At 30.7% G+C, this 13,663-nt stretch overlaps 3 protein-coding genes across 8 annotated transcripts in view; 2 read left to right on the top strand and 1 right to left on the bottom strand.

Moving 5' to 3' along the window:
- Positions 1–535: 535 nt before the first annotated feature.
- Positions 536–5,039, top strand: LOC106707419 (protein sly1 homolog). Its single transcript, XM_045678491.1, has 11 exons — positions 536–729; positions 810–969; positions 1,065–1,366; positions 1,503–1,592; positions 2,065–2,323; positions 2,499–2,657; positions 2,888–3,063; positions 3,306–3,576; positions 3,785–3,914; positions 4,121–4,321; positions 4,910–5,039. Exons 1-11 carry the CDS (start codon positions 702–704, stop codon positions 5,021–5,023), a joined length of 1,890 nt encoding a protein of 629 aa, XP_045534447.1. The 5' UTR covers positions 536–701; the 3' UTR covers positions 5,024–5,039.
- A 4,786-nt stretch (positions 5,040–9,825) lies between these two features.
- LOC106714845 (calcium/calmodulin-dependent protein kinase type 1) lies at positions 9,826–12,349 on the bottom strand. The gene is made up of 2 exons (XM_014507961.2): positions 11,327–12,349; positions 9,826–10,565 (listed from the first exon to the last, which is right to left on the bottom strand). The coding sequence occupies exons 1-2, from the start codon at positions 12,196–12,198 to the stop codon at positions 10,358–10,360; spliced, it is 1,080 nt and encodes a 359-aa protein (XP_014363447.1). The 5' UTR covers positions 12,199–12,349; the 3' UTR covers positions 9,826–10,357.
- A 945-nt stretch (positions 12,350–13,294) lies between these two features.
- LOC106715022 (disks large 1 tumor suppressor protein) overlaps positions 13,295–13,663 on the top strand; it is a 29,221-nt gene continuing 28,852 nt past the window's right edge. For 4 of the 6 annotated variants that reach the window (XM_045678500.1, XM_045678507.1, XM_045678499.1 and 1 more), the window contains exon 1: positions 13,296–13,517. In XM_045678500.1, coding sequence (XP_045534456.1) covers positions 13,499–13,517 — 19 coding nt within the window. In that variant the 5' untranslated portion in view covers positions 13,296–13,498. Of the gene's footprint in view, positions 13,518–13,663 lie in introns of all 6 variants that reach the window. The other 2 variants (XM_045678498.1, XM_045678497.1) reach the window with 1 other exon arrangement.

The raw sequence follows: 13,663 nt of genomic DNA, 5'->3' as shown, positions 1-13,663 counted from the left end.
ATTAAGCTTTACAACATTGTATTTAACAGAATGCAAGTAATCACTGTGTTCTTATTTTCATTTGTTTGTGTACGTTTACAGAAACATTTTTCTTATAACCCACAATCAGGGTCTTTTTATAATGGTCATTGATTTAAAACATTATTAGAACTATTATCAAATAAAATTTAAAACTTTTTAATGTTAGTCATAGCGTAGACTGCCATGGCACCCAGTGTGAACGACGAATAAAAATCCCGTCAACTCCTCAGCCAAATAACTATTACTTGTATACGCTTAGTGAAGATTTATTATTATGGCAGTGCTATTCGAATTTTAATTAGGGTTTGTAACATTAAATGTGGCGACTGACTGTGAGATATTATTACTGTGCCTTTACGGGAAACACTTTGCAAAACTCACACCTTTAATATGTCACCTTTGACAATAGTTAAAAGAAAAAACTGTTTAAAAAACCACAAATTGTATTTTGTCTATATTGGACAAAAAGGCTTGTATCAATATATGCGAACCAGAAACAAAGCCGACGTGTCTTTTCACCGACGTTTCAAATGTCAGAGTGACGTTTCATTAAAAATACGGATTGAGAAAATAATAAAAATTTAAATGAAAATCATTACTTTGATATTTGTAGAAAGTTGCATGGAGTACTAAATTAATATATGACTTAATATTCCTAGCAATTTACTGTGTTAGACAAGATGTCAACTCTACGAGAACGGCAATTAAGTAAAGGAAACATTTATTTCAGTGATGTGTGGACTTATATTGAAATTCTTATTAATATAAAATATTTTTCTTGCACACAGATGCTTTAAAGCAAATGCTTAACTTGAACCAGCCGTTGACCAAAGCTGTTGCGACAGAACCTACTTGGAAAGTATTGATTTATGATAGGGTTGGTCAAGATATTATTTCACCTTTAATTTCCATAAAAGAACTTAGGGAATTAGGAGTAACACTGCATGTGTAAGTAACTTTAACCTTTATGACAATATTATTATTACATTTTCAATTTCATTGTCATCAAATGATGATTAAAAATAATCAATTGTCACTTGCAGACAACTACATTCAGATAGAGATCCCATACCAGAGGTACCAGCTGTTTATTTCTGTTCACCATCAGAAGAAAACCTTGGCAGAATTTGTCAAGATCTTGATAATGGAATCTATGATCAGTATCATCTGAACTTCATATCACCAATAACAAGACAGAAACTTGAAGATCTTGCTGCTTCAGCCATACAGTCCAATGCGGCACTGAGTATTCATAAAGTTTATGATCAATATCTTAATTATATATGCTTAGAAGATGATTTATTTATTATGAAACACCAACAATCTGATCCTTTGTCTTATTATGGTAAGTTTAACAATGTTTCGTAAAATCATTTAGATTTATTCATCATAATGTTTTATTTGATCTTTTAACACTTATAAGAAGCTTTAAGTTTTTGACATTTAAATGTGATCAAAGGTGTTACTATTTTATTTTCCAGCAATTAATAAAGGTGATACAAAGGATTCAGAAATGGAGGCAATTATGGATGATATTGTAGAGAGTCTTTTTTCAGTATTTGTCACTTTGGGTATGTCATTTTATTAATTTATCATTCTTTTGCCATTAATTTTATGTGAAATGAGGTTTATTTTCAAAAATATTAAAATAGTTCAAAATAAATGCAAAGTATTCCAATATACTTGCCCTATTACTAGAGTATGGTCCACTATATAAGGCTTGAAAGTGGGGAGGGATTCTAGAAAAATCAAGAAACATCATGACAGCGGTTCTAAAATTTGAACATAATATTATATATAATATTACAGTATTCAAATTTAAATATTACATTGCACTGAAAAAAAAACATGTTGTTTTGGGTATGGGGGAGGCGTACTTTAAAACCTCACCACAAAATGAACCCATCAGTAGAGGGTGGGGATTAAAAACTTGCTAAAACATATCATTAGTGAACAACTCCATACACTCCAACCATATTTGAAAAAAAAAATGTTTTTGAGTTTACACTAAAAAATACTCTAAATAAATATTTTTCCTTGCAGGTAACGTCCCCATCATAAGATGCAGCAAAGCAAATGCGGCTGAAATGGTAGCAAAGAAATTAGACAAGAAGCTAAGAGAGAATCTATGGGATGCCAGAAATAATCTTTTTCACGGTAACACTGGGCAGACTGGTTCATTCAGCTTTACAAGGCCAATGCTCATTTTATTGGACAGAAATATAGATATGGCAACACCATTGCATCACACTTGGACATACCAAGCACTAGCTCATGATGTCTTGGATTTATCATTAAACAGGTTAGACTTATTATACAGGATGTCCAAAAATACAAGAAAATATTTCTTGATTGTTGTGATATCATCATACTTTTGTTGTATACATTTTCATACACCTGTATACAAAAAAAAATTATTTAATCATTACTTTAACTAAAGAATTAAACCTTTTTTTAATTGTCTTTATTTTGTACAGAGCAGTTGTACCGGAAAGTTCTGTAAGTGCAATACCAGGTCAACTGCCTAAGACTCGAATATGTGACCTTGATTCCAAAGATCCATTGTGGTCTGAACACAAAGGCAGCCCCTTCCCAACGGTAGCTGAGGCTATACAAGAAGATTTAGATAAATACAGGTTAGTTAGTATTCTACGATTTTTGTTGAAGTCTTGTTAAAAATATTATTAGTTAAATATTAACTTTTTTCAGTATTAATCTTGGTTCTTGTGTTAATTCATAAATGTTTACCAAACTTATTTTTTTATACTTTATAGACAGACTTTTACGGTAAAACATCAAACCACTATAATACATTTTTCTATGTAGAGTTCTGGAAAATCAAATACTTTTGACACTTTCTTTGCAGGAGTTCAGAGGCTGAAGTGAAGAAATTAAAGAGTTCAATGGGTTTAGACGCGGATAGTGACTTGGCGTTAAGCCTGGTCAGTGATAACACTCAGCGGCTGACCAGTGCGGTCAACTCTCTGCCGCAGCTCATGGAAAAAAAACGGCTTATTGATATGCATACTACTATTGCTACTGGTAGGTATTCATTCATTTTGAAAAACATTTTTTTTAACATTAATTTAAATGTATGAATATTTTTTAAGTTGTCATTTCATTAATATTTTTCCCCGGAGTATTATAGGGGTACATTGGTTTTTAATTAACAAATGTAGATTTTATCTCTCTATTCTCTGTAGACTATGTTTTCATACAATTTTCTTATCTGTGGAAACCCACAATAAGATTCACGAGACTTAAAAACCGTGCTTTGTTCACAGCCATACTAAACGCTATAAAATCCCGCCGCTTGGATTCCTTCTTCGAATTAGAGGAGAAGATAATGAGTAAGAGCAGTGGAGTAGAGAATAAGGCTGTGATGGATCTGATCAGTGACGTCAGTGCAGGCACCGCAGAGGATAAGATGCGACTCTTCATCATATACTACCTGTGCACGCCGCAGATTACTGATGATGAGTACAAGAAGTTTGAAGCGGCTTTGCTAGCGGCTAATTGCGATATACAGCCAATGTCTTATATGAAGAGGTGGAAGTTAGTATACATTTTATAAAATTACCCTTTTAGTGTATGTAAATAATTATGTATGTTAAGACTTTCCTACCAAATCCATGATTTAAATAAGATATTTTGATTTTAATTTTAAGAACACCCTGTTTAGTTGTTTGGGGAACTTATGCCGAGTCATGTCTCTAATGCAATAAAAGATGTTTAGTTAAAATCGCGTTTTCATTATCTGCAGAGGTTTCACAAAGATGTCTAGTCAGTACGAGGGCGGCGGCACGAAGACGGTGTCCATGTTCTCCAAGCTGGTGTCACAGGGATCCTCCTTCGTCATGGAGGGCGTTAAGAATCTAGTTGTCAAGAAACATGTGAGTATTTTGTTCGCTGACACAAGACTCGATATAATTTTGAATTTTTCTTTCGTTCTTCAACTTTAATTCTTCATACAATAGCACAAAATTGGACAGAAGACCTTTTGACTGCCAAATTCTACTTTTATAGTTTTCCTCTGGCCGATAAAGTTCCAAGAAGTTATTTACTATCGCAGTTTAGATTTCACATTTTTTGTGTACAGAAGTTGCCAGTGAGCCGCACTGTGGAGGCAGCGCTGTGTGGTGAGGGGTCAGAGTTGGCGTGGCTGGACCCGCGCGCCGCTCGCACTGACGCCGCGGCCCGCGCACGCGCAGCCAAACACCCGCCCCCCACTGACGCCGTCGTCTTCCTCGTCGGCGGCGGCAACTACATCGAGTACCACAATCTTCTAGACTTCGCTAAAGTAAACACACTTATCCATTTTAAAATGAAAATTTGATTTTCTGTCCTAACACACACCTCTCGCTTTAGTATTGCAGGAAAAATTCATTAACAAGTTTAACACTTAACACGCTTATAACTTATTTGTAAAGTGAACTCGCCAAGAGTTGGCACTAAAAGTGTTAACGTGTTTTAAAATATGGTAGAGATCAGCGGGGACATTGTTTTATTAATTCCTCTTTTTGTGAAATATCAGGCGTGAAGTGGAAGTAATTCCGCGTTTTGTCTGATGAGTGTGGTGCCGGAGGCCTAATTTTAGTCCTCTTTCGCTTCCCACCTCTTTCCTTATAAAGAAAGGTTGTGAAGGGGAGGTGGATTTAATGGAGGAGGAGATGCATAGGAAGGTTAAATCTTTTTGTGCGTCTCCTTCTTCGTCGCTTGAGGGTAGGCAACGCATCTGCAATTGCGAATGTCTATGGGCAGCGGTCGCTTCGCCATTTCGGCGAATTCATGTGGCCGCTTGCTCCTTTACCAACTTGTCATATAAAAAAAAGTATATAATGTATTTTTTTGTCTTGTTTCTTACTTTAATGAGTTTTTCTTGTTACAGCAACAAGCGACTAGCGGTACACCTAGAAAATTAATATACGGAGCGACGACTTTACCAAACGCGTCTCAATTCCTGAAACAGTTGGCTCTCTTGGGCGAGGAGATACAGACGTAAACGTTGTACATTCCTGGTGTATTGGTTATTTAATTGTAATATAATTTAATATATTATATGTATAATCTCAATCTACGTTTCATTTTAATATAAAAAAAGTTGATCGATATCTACAAAAGACATAGTTTATATTTATGTTTTTATGTATGTCCATTCCATTATGACCTTAATCCTGAATGTTTTAAGAGATTTGAAGAGCTATATGGAATCAGTAGGAGGGGTAAAGTGAAATAAAACAAATTTCATCAACAAGTTGGCATTTTATTTACAATGACATTGAAAATAGAGCTAACATCTAATATCTACCAATAAATTTTGATTGTTTAGAACAAGAAGTATAAAATCTAGATCACAAGATTTTTTTTTCAATAACATTCAGATCTTGAACCCGTCCGCAACGTGCACATATAGTTCCCGTCGAGTCACCAAAGATGTAATACGTACAGAAAAACAATTTACAACCCAAACTAAACATTTAGAAACCGATACTAGTGACAAATGATTAAAAAAAACCCACGAGAAAAATCTAAACATCTCTTAAACTATTGTGCTCAGTTATAAACTTAAGTTTTCTGTTCAGAACACATAATAAATAACCATCGAAAAATAGTTACTATATTAAGTGATACTAAAGATACAATTGAAAAACAAAGTTACGTGTGCACAATAACATATGCTCATAACTCAATGACGTCACCGCGTACTGTACAGTATACAAAAGAGGTCATGAAAAAACCTTAGATTAATGAATATAGCAAAGCTTTGTCGCTGGCTGAAAACAAATGAGATGTGTGAAGCGAGGGCATCACATTCTTTACGAGTATTGTTATTGCACACACGTTTTAGCTGAACTAACTGACAAGGAACTTCCACTGTAGCTTAGCACTGCATAAAGATAATCTCTATTATAGTAGAAAGATAAAACATTATATGTACTTAACGTACGAGAATCTTAAGTTAAATGTCGACATATTATCACTGATCATGATATGGTTTGGCACAATGGTGAACAGATCGCGGGCGCTTAAAGGGTTAAGTGTAAGAGAGCAATCATGATTGTGTAAGTACTAATATTAAGCAAAAGCTAAGTCTACAATTGTATTAAATCTTTAAAAACCATTGTCTGGTATTAATTGGAATAATAAAATGAATAGCTCATTAATTATTGTGATTTGTAGGTGAAATTGTTAGTAGATGTCTCTATGTTATTCTTTCAAAATTATAGAAGAATTTTTACATATGTTTTTAACTTCAGTTATAAAAAAGTAAATTCAAATGAATTATTTAAAAAAATGAAGCTGTTAGGACTCTACATAAAATCGAAGTAGCATTGTCCTTAATTTTATTTTAAAGGGCATAAATATTTTCACATTATCCCTTAATAATTAATTTCTCTTTATCACACTCCTTTGAGCTCAACCCGATCACCAAAAGTATTAGAGATTTACTCTTTTAAATCAGATCGTAAAAAAAACATTTAGTATCTTAGAAAATAAAAATAAAACCTGTATCATAAAGATTAATATTAAGTAACTTGAGTAAGAGAGACAGTTTGATGACTGACTGCCAATATTAAAATTGTTAATTAGAAATGTTAACATTAAGTAAGGGAATACATATTTATTAAATATATTTTATTCATTATCAGATAATATGGCAACAATTAGGTCGGCCAATGAACCTCATTTACCAAAGCACATTTTCAATAGCATTTTTACATAGAATATATCACATATGTAATGTATAATTTATTACATCAATTGTGCGAAAATAACATGCTTAAAAACAATTTTTACTCATATTTTCCATTAACCATTAAAAAGATTTAAATTTAAAAAAAGCAAAATTTAATATGATTTTTTTTTTTGTTATTTTTTGTTAATTTTATGAAGCTACTTAGTTAAAATTACATGTTTAGTAAATATAACAAACATAAAAAGCAGACCAGATAGATTAGATAGTACACAGGGTAATCCTAGATTCATTTTTAATGGCACAGTCATGTCAGCGTTGGCAACTTTTTTTTTTTATTTATAACTTAATCTAGTACTTTGTCAATTATAATCCTTCAAAGTAACGAAATTATAAAATGCTTAAAACATAAGAAATTATTTAAAAAAAAATTAGATGTATAACTTTATAAAGTCATATTAAATTATGTTGTATACAATATTAAACTTAAGGCAATGCCTAAATTATCTCAATTAAAAAAAACTCCCAATATTTTAAAGATAAAAAAATATACATTAAATATAATGGTATTAATGCAATGTGTAACTTAAAATATTGCTCTAAATATAAATATTGTGTTAAAATAATAAAGTCGACAGGTAAACAATAATAAGAGTCTATTCTTGTATATGCAAATTTCTAATAAGTTTTTTGAACACACACAAGTTGGAAGTTCTTTCATTGGATTGGAATGAAATTTAACTAGTGGCATTTTAGACTTTTTTTAAATATTTTTAAATAACTTGGTTGAAATAAATGAATGGGCTTCAAAAAATTTATAAATGTCTAAAGCAATGGGGCTGAAAATTTCGTTTTTTTTTTCAACTTTTTTTAATTTTAAAATACATTAATTATAATTAAGTTTGGAAGTCGATAAAAATAAAAATATAAAAAATATATCTTGAATTTATAAAATATAAAATCATGTCAGAGAATGAGCATAAGGAGGCTTAAGAATTTTATCAAATATAAACATAAAAAATAATATATGGAATGTTACATATTTTTTAATTTCAATTTTTAGAATTCAAAATCACATTTAAAAAAAATCTGTGAGATATAAGTCCATTGTGACTCAATATAATGAGTTTGCGAACCTAAATTTAAAAAGTAGCATGGCTAGTAATAAACATAAAAAAAAAGAATATTGTTTTAATTTTTTTTTTCTTCTTATAAACTTCATTTTCATCATCACTTAAATATCAGTAATTATAAAACCATAAACCGGAATAAATGTAATAGACATATTAATCAAAAATAATTTATACAAGAAATAATGTAAGACTAGAGAAATTAATTTGAGATTTTCTTTTTGAGGCATATAGTGCACCTACATTAATTACTTCATTTGCTTTATGTCAACATTAAAAAGTAATTTTAAATCGTTTTTTTTTTTTTTATATTTTCTATCCAGATCTAATCTGATCCAGAATTGATTGCAAAATATTATACATATATGACAAATTAATAAAATATTCAATGCAATTATTACTTTAAAGTCAACTTTTATACTGCGTCGTAATGTACCCTTTAACTGATGGCTTGCGAGGTGGACGGAAAATATTTTTTATATAAACATATGTTATAAATGTTGATGTTTGGTGTGGAATGTTCCATTATTATGGAATCTGTGTTCAATTCATTGAAACAACAATGGCAAAGAATTGATGAATAAATGCATTTTTAATTTAATTTTCAAGTTTTATTAGCCTACAGTAAAGAAAACTGGAATGTCAAATAATTTATCACAATACTAAATGTAACAGTCAAATGTTATGGTATTAAAGGTTATTTTTTTATTAGGTACTTTTAGAATTCTATGTAAAATGAAATATTAGAAATTATAATTAAATGTGGCATGAAAACTTAATACAATTTACAGGTTAAAAGAGACGCAGTATATTAAAGTGTTATGTTCATACATTTTTGGGAATCCCTTTTTAGAAGTTAACAAATATTTTGACTATCAACCTATTAGAAAAAGATACTTATTAAAGTCACGATTTGCAATTCCAAATTATAATATGGCATAATATTTCTAAACTTAAACCCTTTTAATTCCAATGATTATCTATTCTTGCTGTGCCCAATGCCTTATTTCAAAATTGCCAGCATAAAGATTAAGTATTGGTTCATGTTTGCAATAAATATTAAATCGTATTTATATCATGTTACCATTTTAAATGTAAATTTTAAGTAAAATATTTAGTAGGCCCATAAAAATATATAATTGTTTATAATTATAGTTCAAATATTAATTTATTCTTCTAAGTGATATCGGATAAATAAAATGTGATATAGTTATAAGTAATTCCTTTGAAATAGAAGATAAATGTGTTTAAAGATAGGAAGGAATCAACATTAAAACTATGCAGTATATATTTTAACCTATTAGTTATATAAGTTTTCTTTTATTCTAATGTTAAACATAGCATATTTCGCATAAAATTTTAAACTCTTATATATTAATGAAGATTATTTCGAATATAATGGTATACAATATACATAGAATAGATAGAAAGTTATACTAATTAATTAAACTTCATCATAATAACAATGCAAGCATTTAAGTTTTTATCCATACAAAGTTATTAGCCACCCACAAAACTGAATTATCGATGTAAATATTTGAAAAGTTTATTTTATGAAAGATATTTTTGTGTAATAATAATACTTTGAATTTTATTTAGAATGTTCAAAGATAATATAGAAAATAATTTATCAGTTTTCTATTTTACATGTATACTACATCATATTCCGAATAAGCCAGTATTAACTTATTAGTACTTATTAATAGTTATATCATTTCTTAAAATGCAGATCTTTATGTCATGTAACATTTGTTAAAATAAACTACATATTTTATTAATAAGACATTAAAATTGTTAACAATCTATCAATGCTTAAGATTTTATTATAATGGGGTTTGTATTATATAATATGTAATTATCAAAGATAAATATACAATGTCATGACACTGCTTATTATCAGTTTTATATTTGAGATAGAGAAAGAAATGAGATTCAAAGTAAAGAAAAACTTTTTAGATATGAACAATTTGTTGTTCAATTTTCTTTTGTTGTAAACATAGTCAAATGATACTTAGTATAATAAACAAGTTATATTAGAATCATTAAAGTCATAGTTTATCTCGCTAAGACCTTTATCAACCCAACGGCATTGATTAATTATACACAAGTAAAAACAGATCTTGGAACAATTTGAAGACAATATTCTACCAGAAGATTTTTTTTTCATTCAAAGTTTAATTAAAGGTCATTATGTGACTAGCCTTATGTGACAAAATCTTCGTTGAATTCAATCAATATCTACTATTTTACTTAAAATATTTTTTTTTTCATAACAATTATTTCACAATGATACAAGGCGATGACACAATTCTAAAATCAGCCAGCAATCACTTCAACAGCCATGAACTTCAATTAAAGTAAATCGGCCAATTAACTATGCAATGAACATGCGCAGTCGAAAGTTATAACGAAATTGTGTCATGTGTAAGAAATATAGATATTTTAAGTACATTACCAAGCTGGTTTCCAAGCAAATATTCAATTCATCAATTTTCATGTTGCGATAAGTCGGTTATTGTTTGGGCTGTTGGTTGGCATTGCGACTCGAGCTGCTGCTACTGAGGATCATCTTCTGCATCTGTCGGATGACTGTGGTGGCATGGTATGCTTGTTTCCAGCGAGACTTGGCAAAGTTCTTCTTGAGTTGTTCAGATACAGTGCCATGGATATTCTTGTTACTAGCAGCATTACCAGAGATCCATGGGTGAGCCAAAGCTTGCCTGTAATAGATTTTAGAAAAGTTGATAAATTAAACGACAATCCTATGAATTGTCTTGTTCCTATGAATTTGAGAGTAGGTACAAGTATTGAATGTACTCTAATAAGCAATATTAGCCATATTATCCCATGAAGAGACTATCTATAAAGTTGGCAAAGCTGTCATATAATATGCTTCACAAATATGACCTTAGATGTAGCTATTGACCAAATACTAGTGTACAGTGTACCCTAAAAGAGATTAGGTTAAAACTGACTGAAGTACTTAAAATATTGTATACAGTGTAATTGAAGCTTATTTACTTTACATAAATAATGTAAAGTATTATGCTGATTGTGGTGTCTTAGAATGTACAGACATGTTATACAGATCTATTAATAAAAGTCTTTCTGTGTTGCATTTATCATTGAAAATCAGATTGTATTTCAAGGCAGTATTATATTTATGCAAATATTGGATCACATTTATTTATAGCCTAATCTTATTTACTTCTAACTAAAAAGTTCAGTTGTATTTGTTATAGGCTTCTTTACTATAGTTAAACTTTTTTCTTACACAACATCCACATAGACAGTTTTACAGTTTCATATAAAAAGTTAAAAGTAGGAGTTTTATATTGCTTCTTTTTTTTACACCATCCCTAGACTTATTTCAAATTTGTATAAAGATAACTTGGTTAGATTCAATATCTCCTTCTATATGTAAGAATATTCTTGGATGATTCTAAAATTGATTAAAAAAAAAACTAAACTAGATACTCACTTGCAAGTGTATCTTTTTTCAACATCCACACACATCAAATGCCTTATGAAGTCCTTAGCAGATTCACTAATATCATCCCAGTAAGGTGAATCAAACTCAAAATCGCCCTTCAATATTTGAGCAAACAAATTTGCATCATTCTCATCATAAAATGGAGGGTATCCACAAAGCAATATGTATGATATTACTCCTATACTCCATACATCAACAGCTTTACCATATGGCTTTTGTGCCAAAACCTCCGGTGCTACATATCCTGGAGTTCCACATGCAGTAGCCATTATTCCTGAATCCTCAATTTTTGACAAACCAAAATCACTTATCATAATTTTACTTTCTTCATCAGCACTATAATACAGAAGATTCTCTGGCTTTAGATCTCTATGTACGACTCCTTGGGAATGCATATAATCAACAGCTTCCAAGACCTGTCTTATAAGATTGGAAGCATCTTTTTCGGTGTACGAACCTTTTTCTACGATTCTATCAAACAATTCTCCGCCGGTTACCAACTCCATTACCAAATAAACTTTATTCTTGTCCTCATACGTCTCTAACAGCTGGACAATGTTAGGATGAGAAAACATCTTTTTCTCTCCGCCTTCAACCTTCGATTGTTCACTAAATCTTTTCAGAACACGTATCTCATTCTCCAGTGAATCTTCTTTTCCTTTTAAGGCCTTTTTGTCTATAATTTTACACGCGAACATCTGTCCATTTTCTTTGCTCTCTATTAAGCGTACTTCAGAAAAGGCACCTGTGCCTAAAAGATCCTTAACTATATATTTATCTTCAATGGATGGCTGCTTTTCGTTTTCACGACCATCTTTTTTTGATTTTCTACCAAAATCCTTTTTACCAAAAAGAGGCATATTTAAGCCTCGCTCCTCACAGATTCAATTTGATTTTGCACTAATATCTATACGAATACGTAGCTATATCGAAAGAGGTTTACACATAGTCAAGTCAGAGATCACATTCCGAACCAGCACACCCAAGTCCTAAGATAAAATATAGTACATACGACACGACGTAGTGTCAATTTGAATGATTGGTTTAAGAATCGAGATGCAAAAAATGTCGATACCTAACTTTGATTGAGATTCGATTCAAATGTCAAAGAGTATAAAGGCATTATAAACTGAAAATTAAACCGGAAATTAGAGCTAACAGGACAAAAGAAAATGAAAAATACATAAATTAAAGACGTAAAACATTTACGACGATGTAAAAATATGTGCTTTAAGTTATTTTTAATGTTTGTATATTATGTCAATTGACGGATGTTTCTTTTGCACCAATTGGAATGTACAATTTAGTCTTAAAAGACAATCGATTTCATTTTGTATCGGATTAAATTAGTCGATTGTTTGTTGAAAAACAATTAATAATGATTAAACAGTACATAAATTTAAAAAAGGTATCCTAGTATATTTGTGATCACACATGACACCTAACTTTTATACGTTCGTCCCTTGACGGACGACGCAAACTTTTTGCATCCACAATTTACGAGAATGTCGCTGTAACGTCTTCGGACTAGGGTCTCATGTTATAGTGTGCGAGTAGTAATAATATTTATATCAATGCGTGAACGATTCCAACGATTATTTTCTTGTGGTTAATGTTATTTTTTAATGAGAACTAAAGATGTTAGTCGTTAAAAGTAAATAAACAAAGGTTTTTAAATACGGAAGCAATTATGTTCACACTACATTCAACACTTACTGATTAATTGTTGTTTAGAATCAGAAAGTGCGTTATGACCTATTATTAAAATTGTGACTATGTCATATATACTGCGTCATGAAACCAAGGTTTGATGTAAAAGTAAAATGTGACGTCTCTCGATACATCGAGAAACTACCCTTATGGTTCTACATTATCTATGAAACCACCCCCTGACGTCATTGTGAAAATCGACCAATCCCATCTGGCACAGTATTCGATGACCCTCACAGCAATATCAGTGTCGCATATTATTTTGTGCAGTATTTAATGTTTTTCGTTACGCGACTTTCATTTATTGCTCAAAAATGACATTAATTGTGATTGAAATTGTTATAAAATGAAATAATTATAACGTTGTTGGCTGTGTAACTAGTGTTTCATTTTGTTTTTATCAGTATACGTTATTAGTGTTACAAAACAATATAAGGGGGAGGTACCGTGATGCCAGTTCGCAAGCAAGGTGAATTACATTCTGCTAATTATTACAATTACCTTAAACTATATTATATTATTAGTTTATTATGTTCTTGTATTATTATTGGGCGGCTATATCTTGAAATAAGCAGTTACGACACAGTAGTTCTCACTCTCACCCTATTTATGGCA

Source organism: Papilio machaon, chromosome 7, assembly GCF_912999745.1.
Source record: "Papilio machaon chromosome 7, ilPapMach1.1, whole genome shotgun sequence".
Taxonomy (NCBI): domain Eukaryota; kingdom Metazoa; phylum Arthropoda; class Insecta; order Lepidoptera; family Papilionidae; genus Papilio; species Papilio machaon.
The sequence above is the reverse complement of the archived record's forward strand: the minus strand, read 5'-3'. Positions and strand labels throughout refer to the sequence as shown.

Excerpts from the sequence above, each read along its gene's own strand:
- LOC106707419 (XM_045678491.1), top strand. The coding sequence starts at position 702 with ATGTCAACTCTACGAGAACGGCAATTAA. Across the intron at positions 1,593-2,064 it reads TTCAGTATTTGTCACTTTGG|GTAACGTCCCCATCATAAGA; the intron begins GTATGTCATTTT and ends TTTTCCTTGCAG. Across the intron at positions 2,324-2,498 it reads TTGGATTTATCATTAAACAG|AGCAGTTGTACCGGAAAGTT; the intron begins GTTAGACTTATT and ends TATTTTGTACAG.
- LOC106714845 (XM_014507961.2), bottom strand. The coding sequence starts at position 12,198 with ATGCCTCTTTTTGGTAAAAAGGATTTTGGTAGAAAATCAAAAAAAGAT. Across the intron at positions 10,566-11,326 it reads GAAAAAAGATACACTTGCAA|GCAAGCTTTGGCTCACCCAT; the intron begins GTGAGTATCTAG and ends AATCTATTACAG.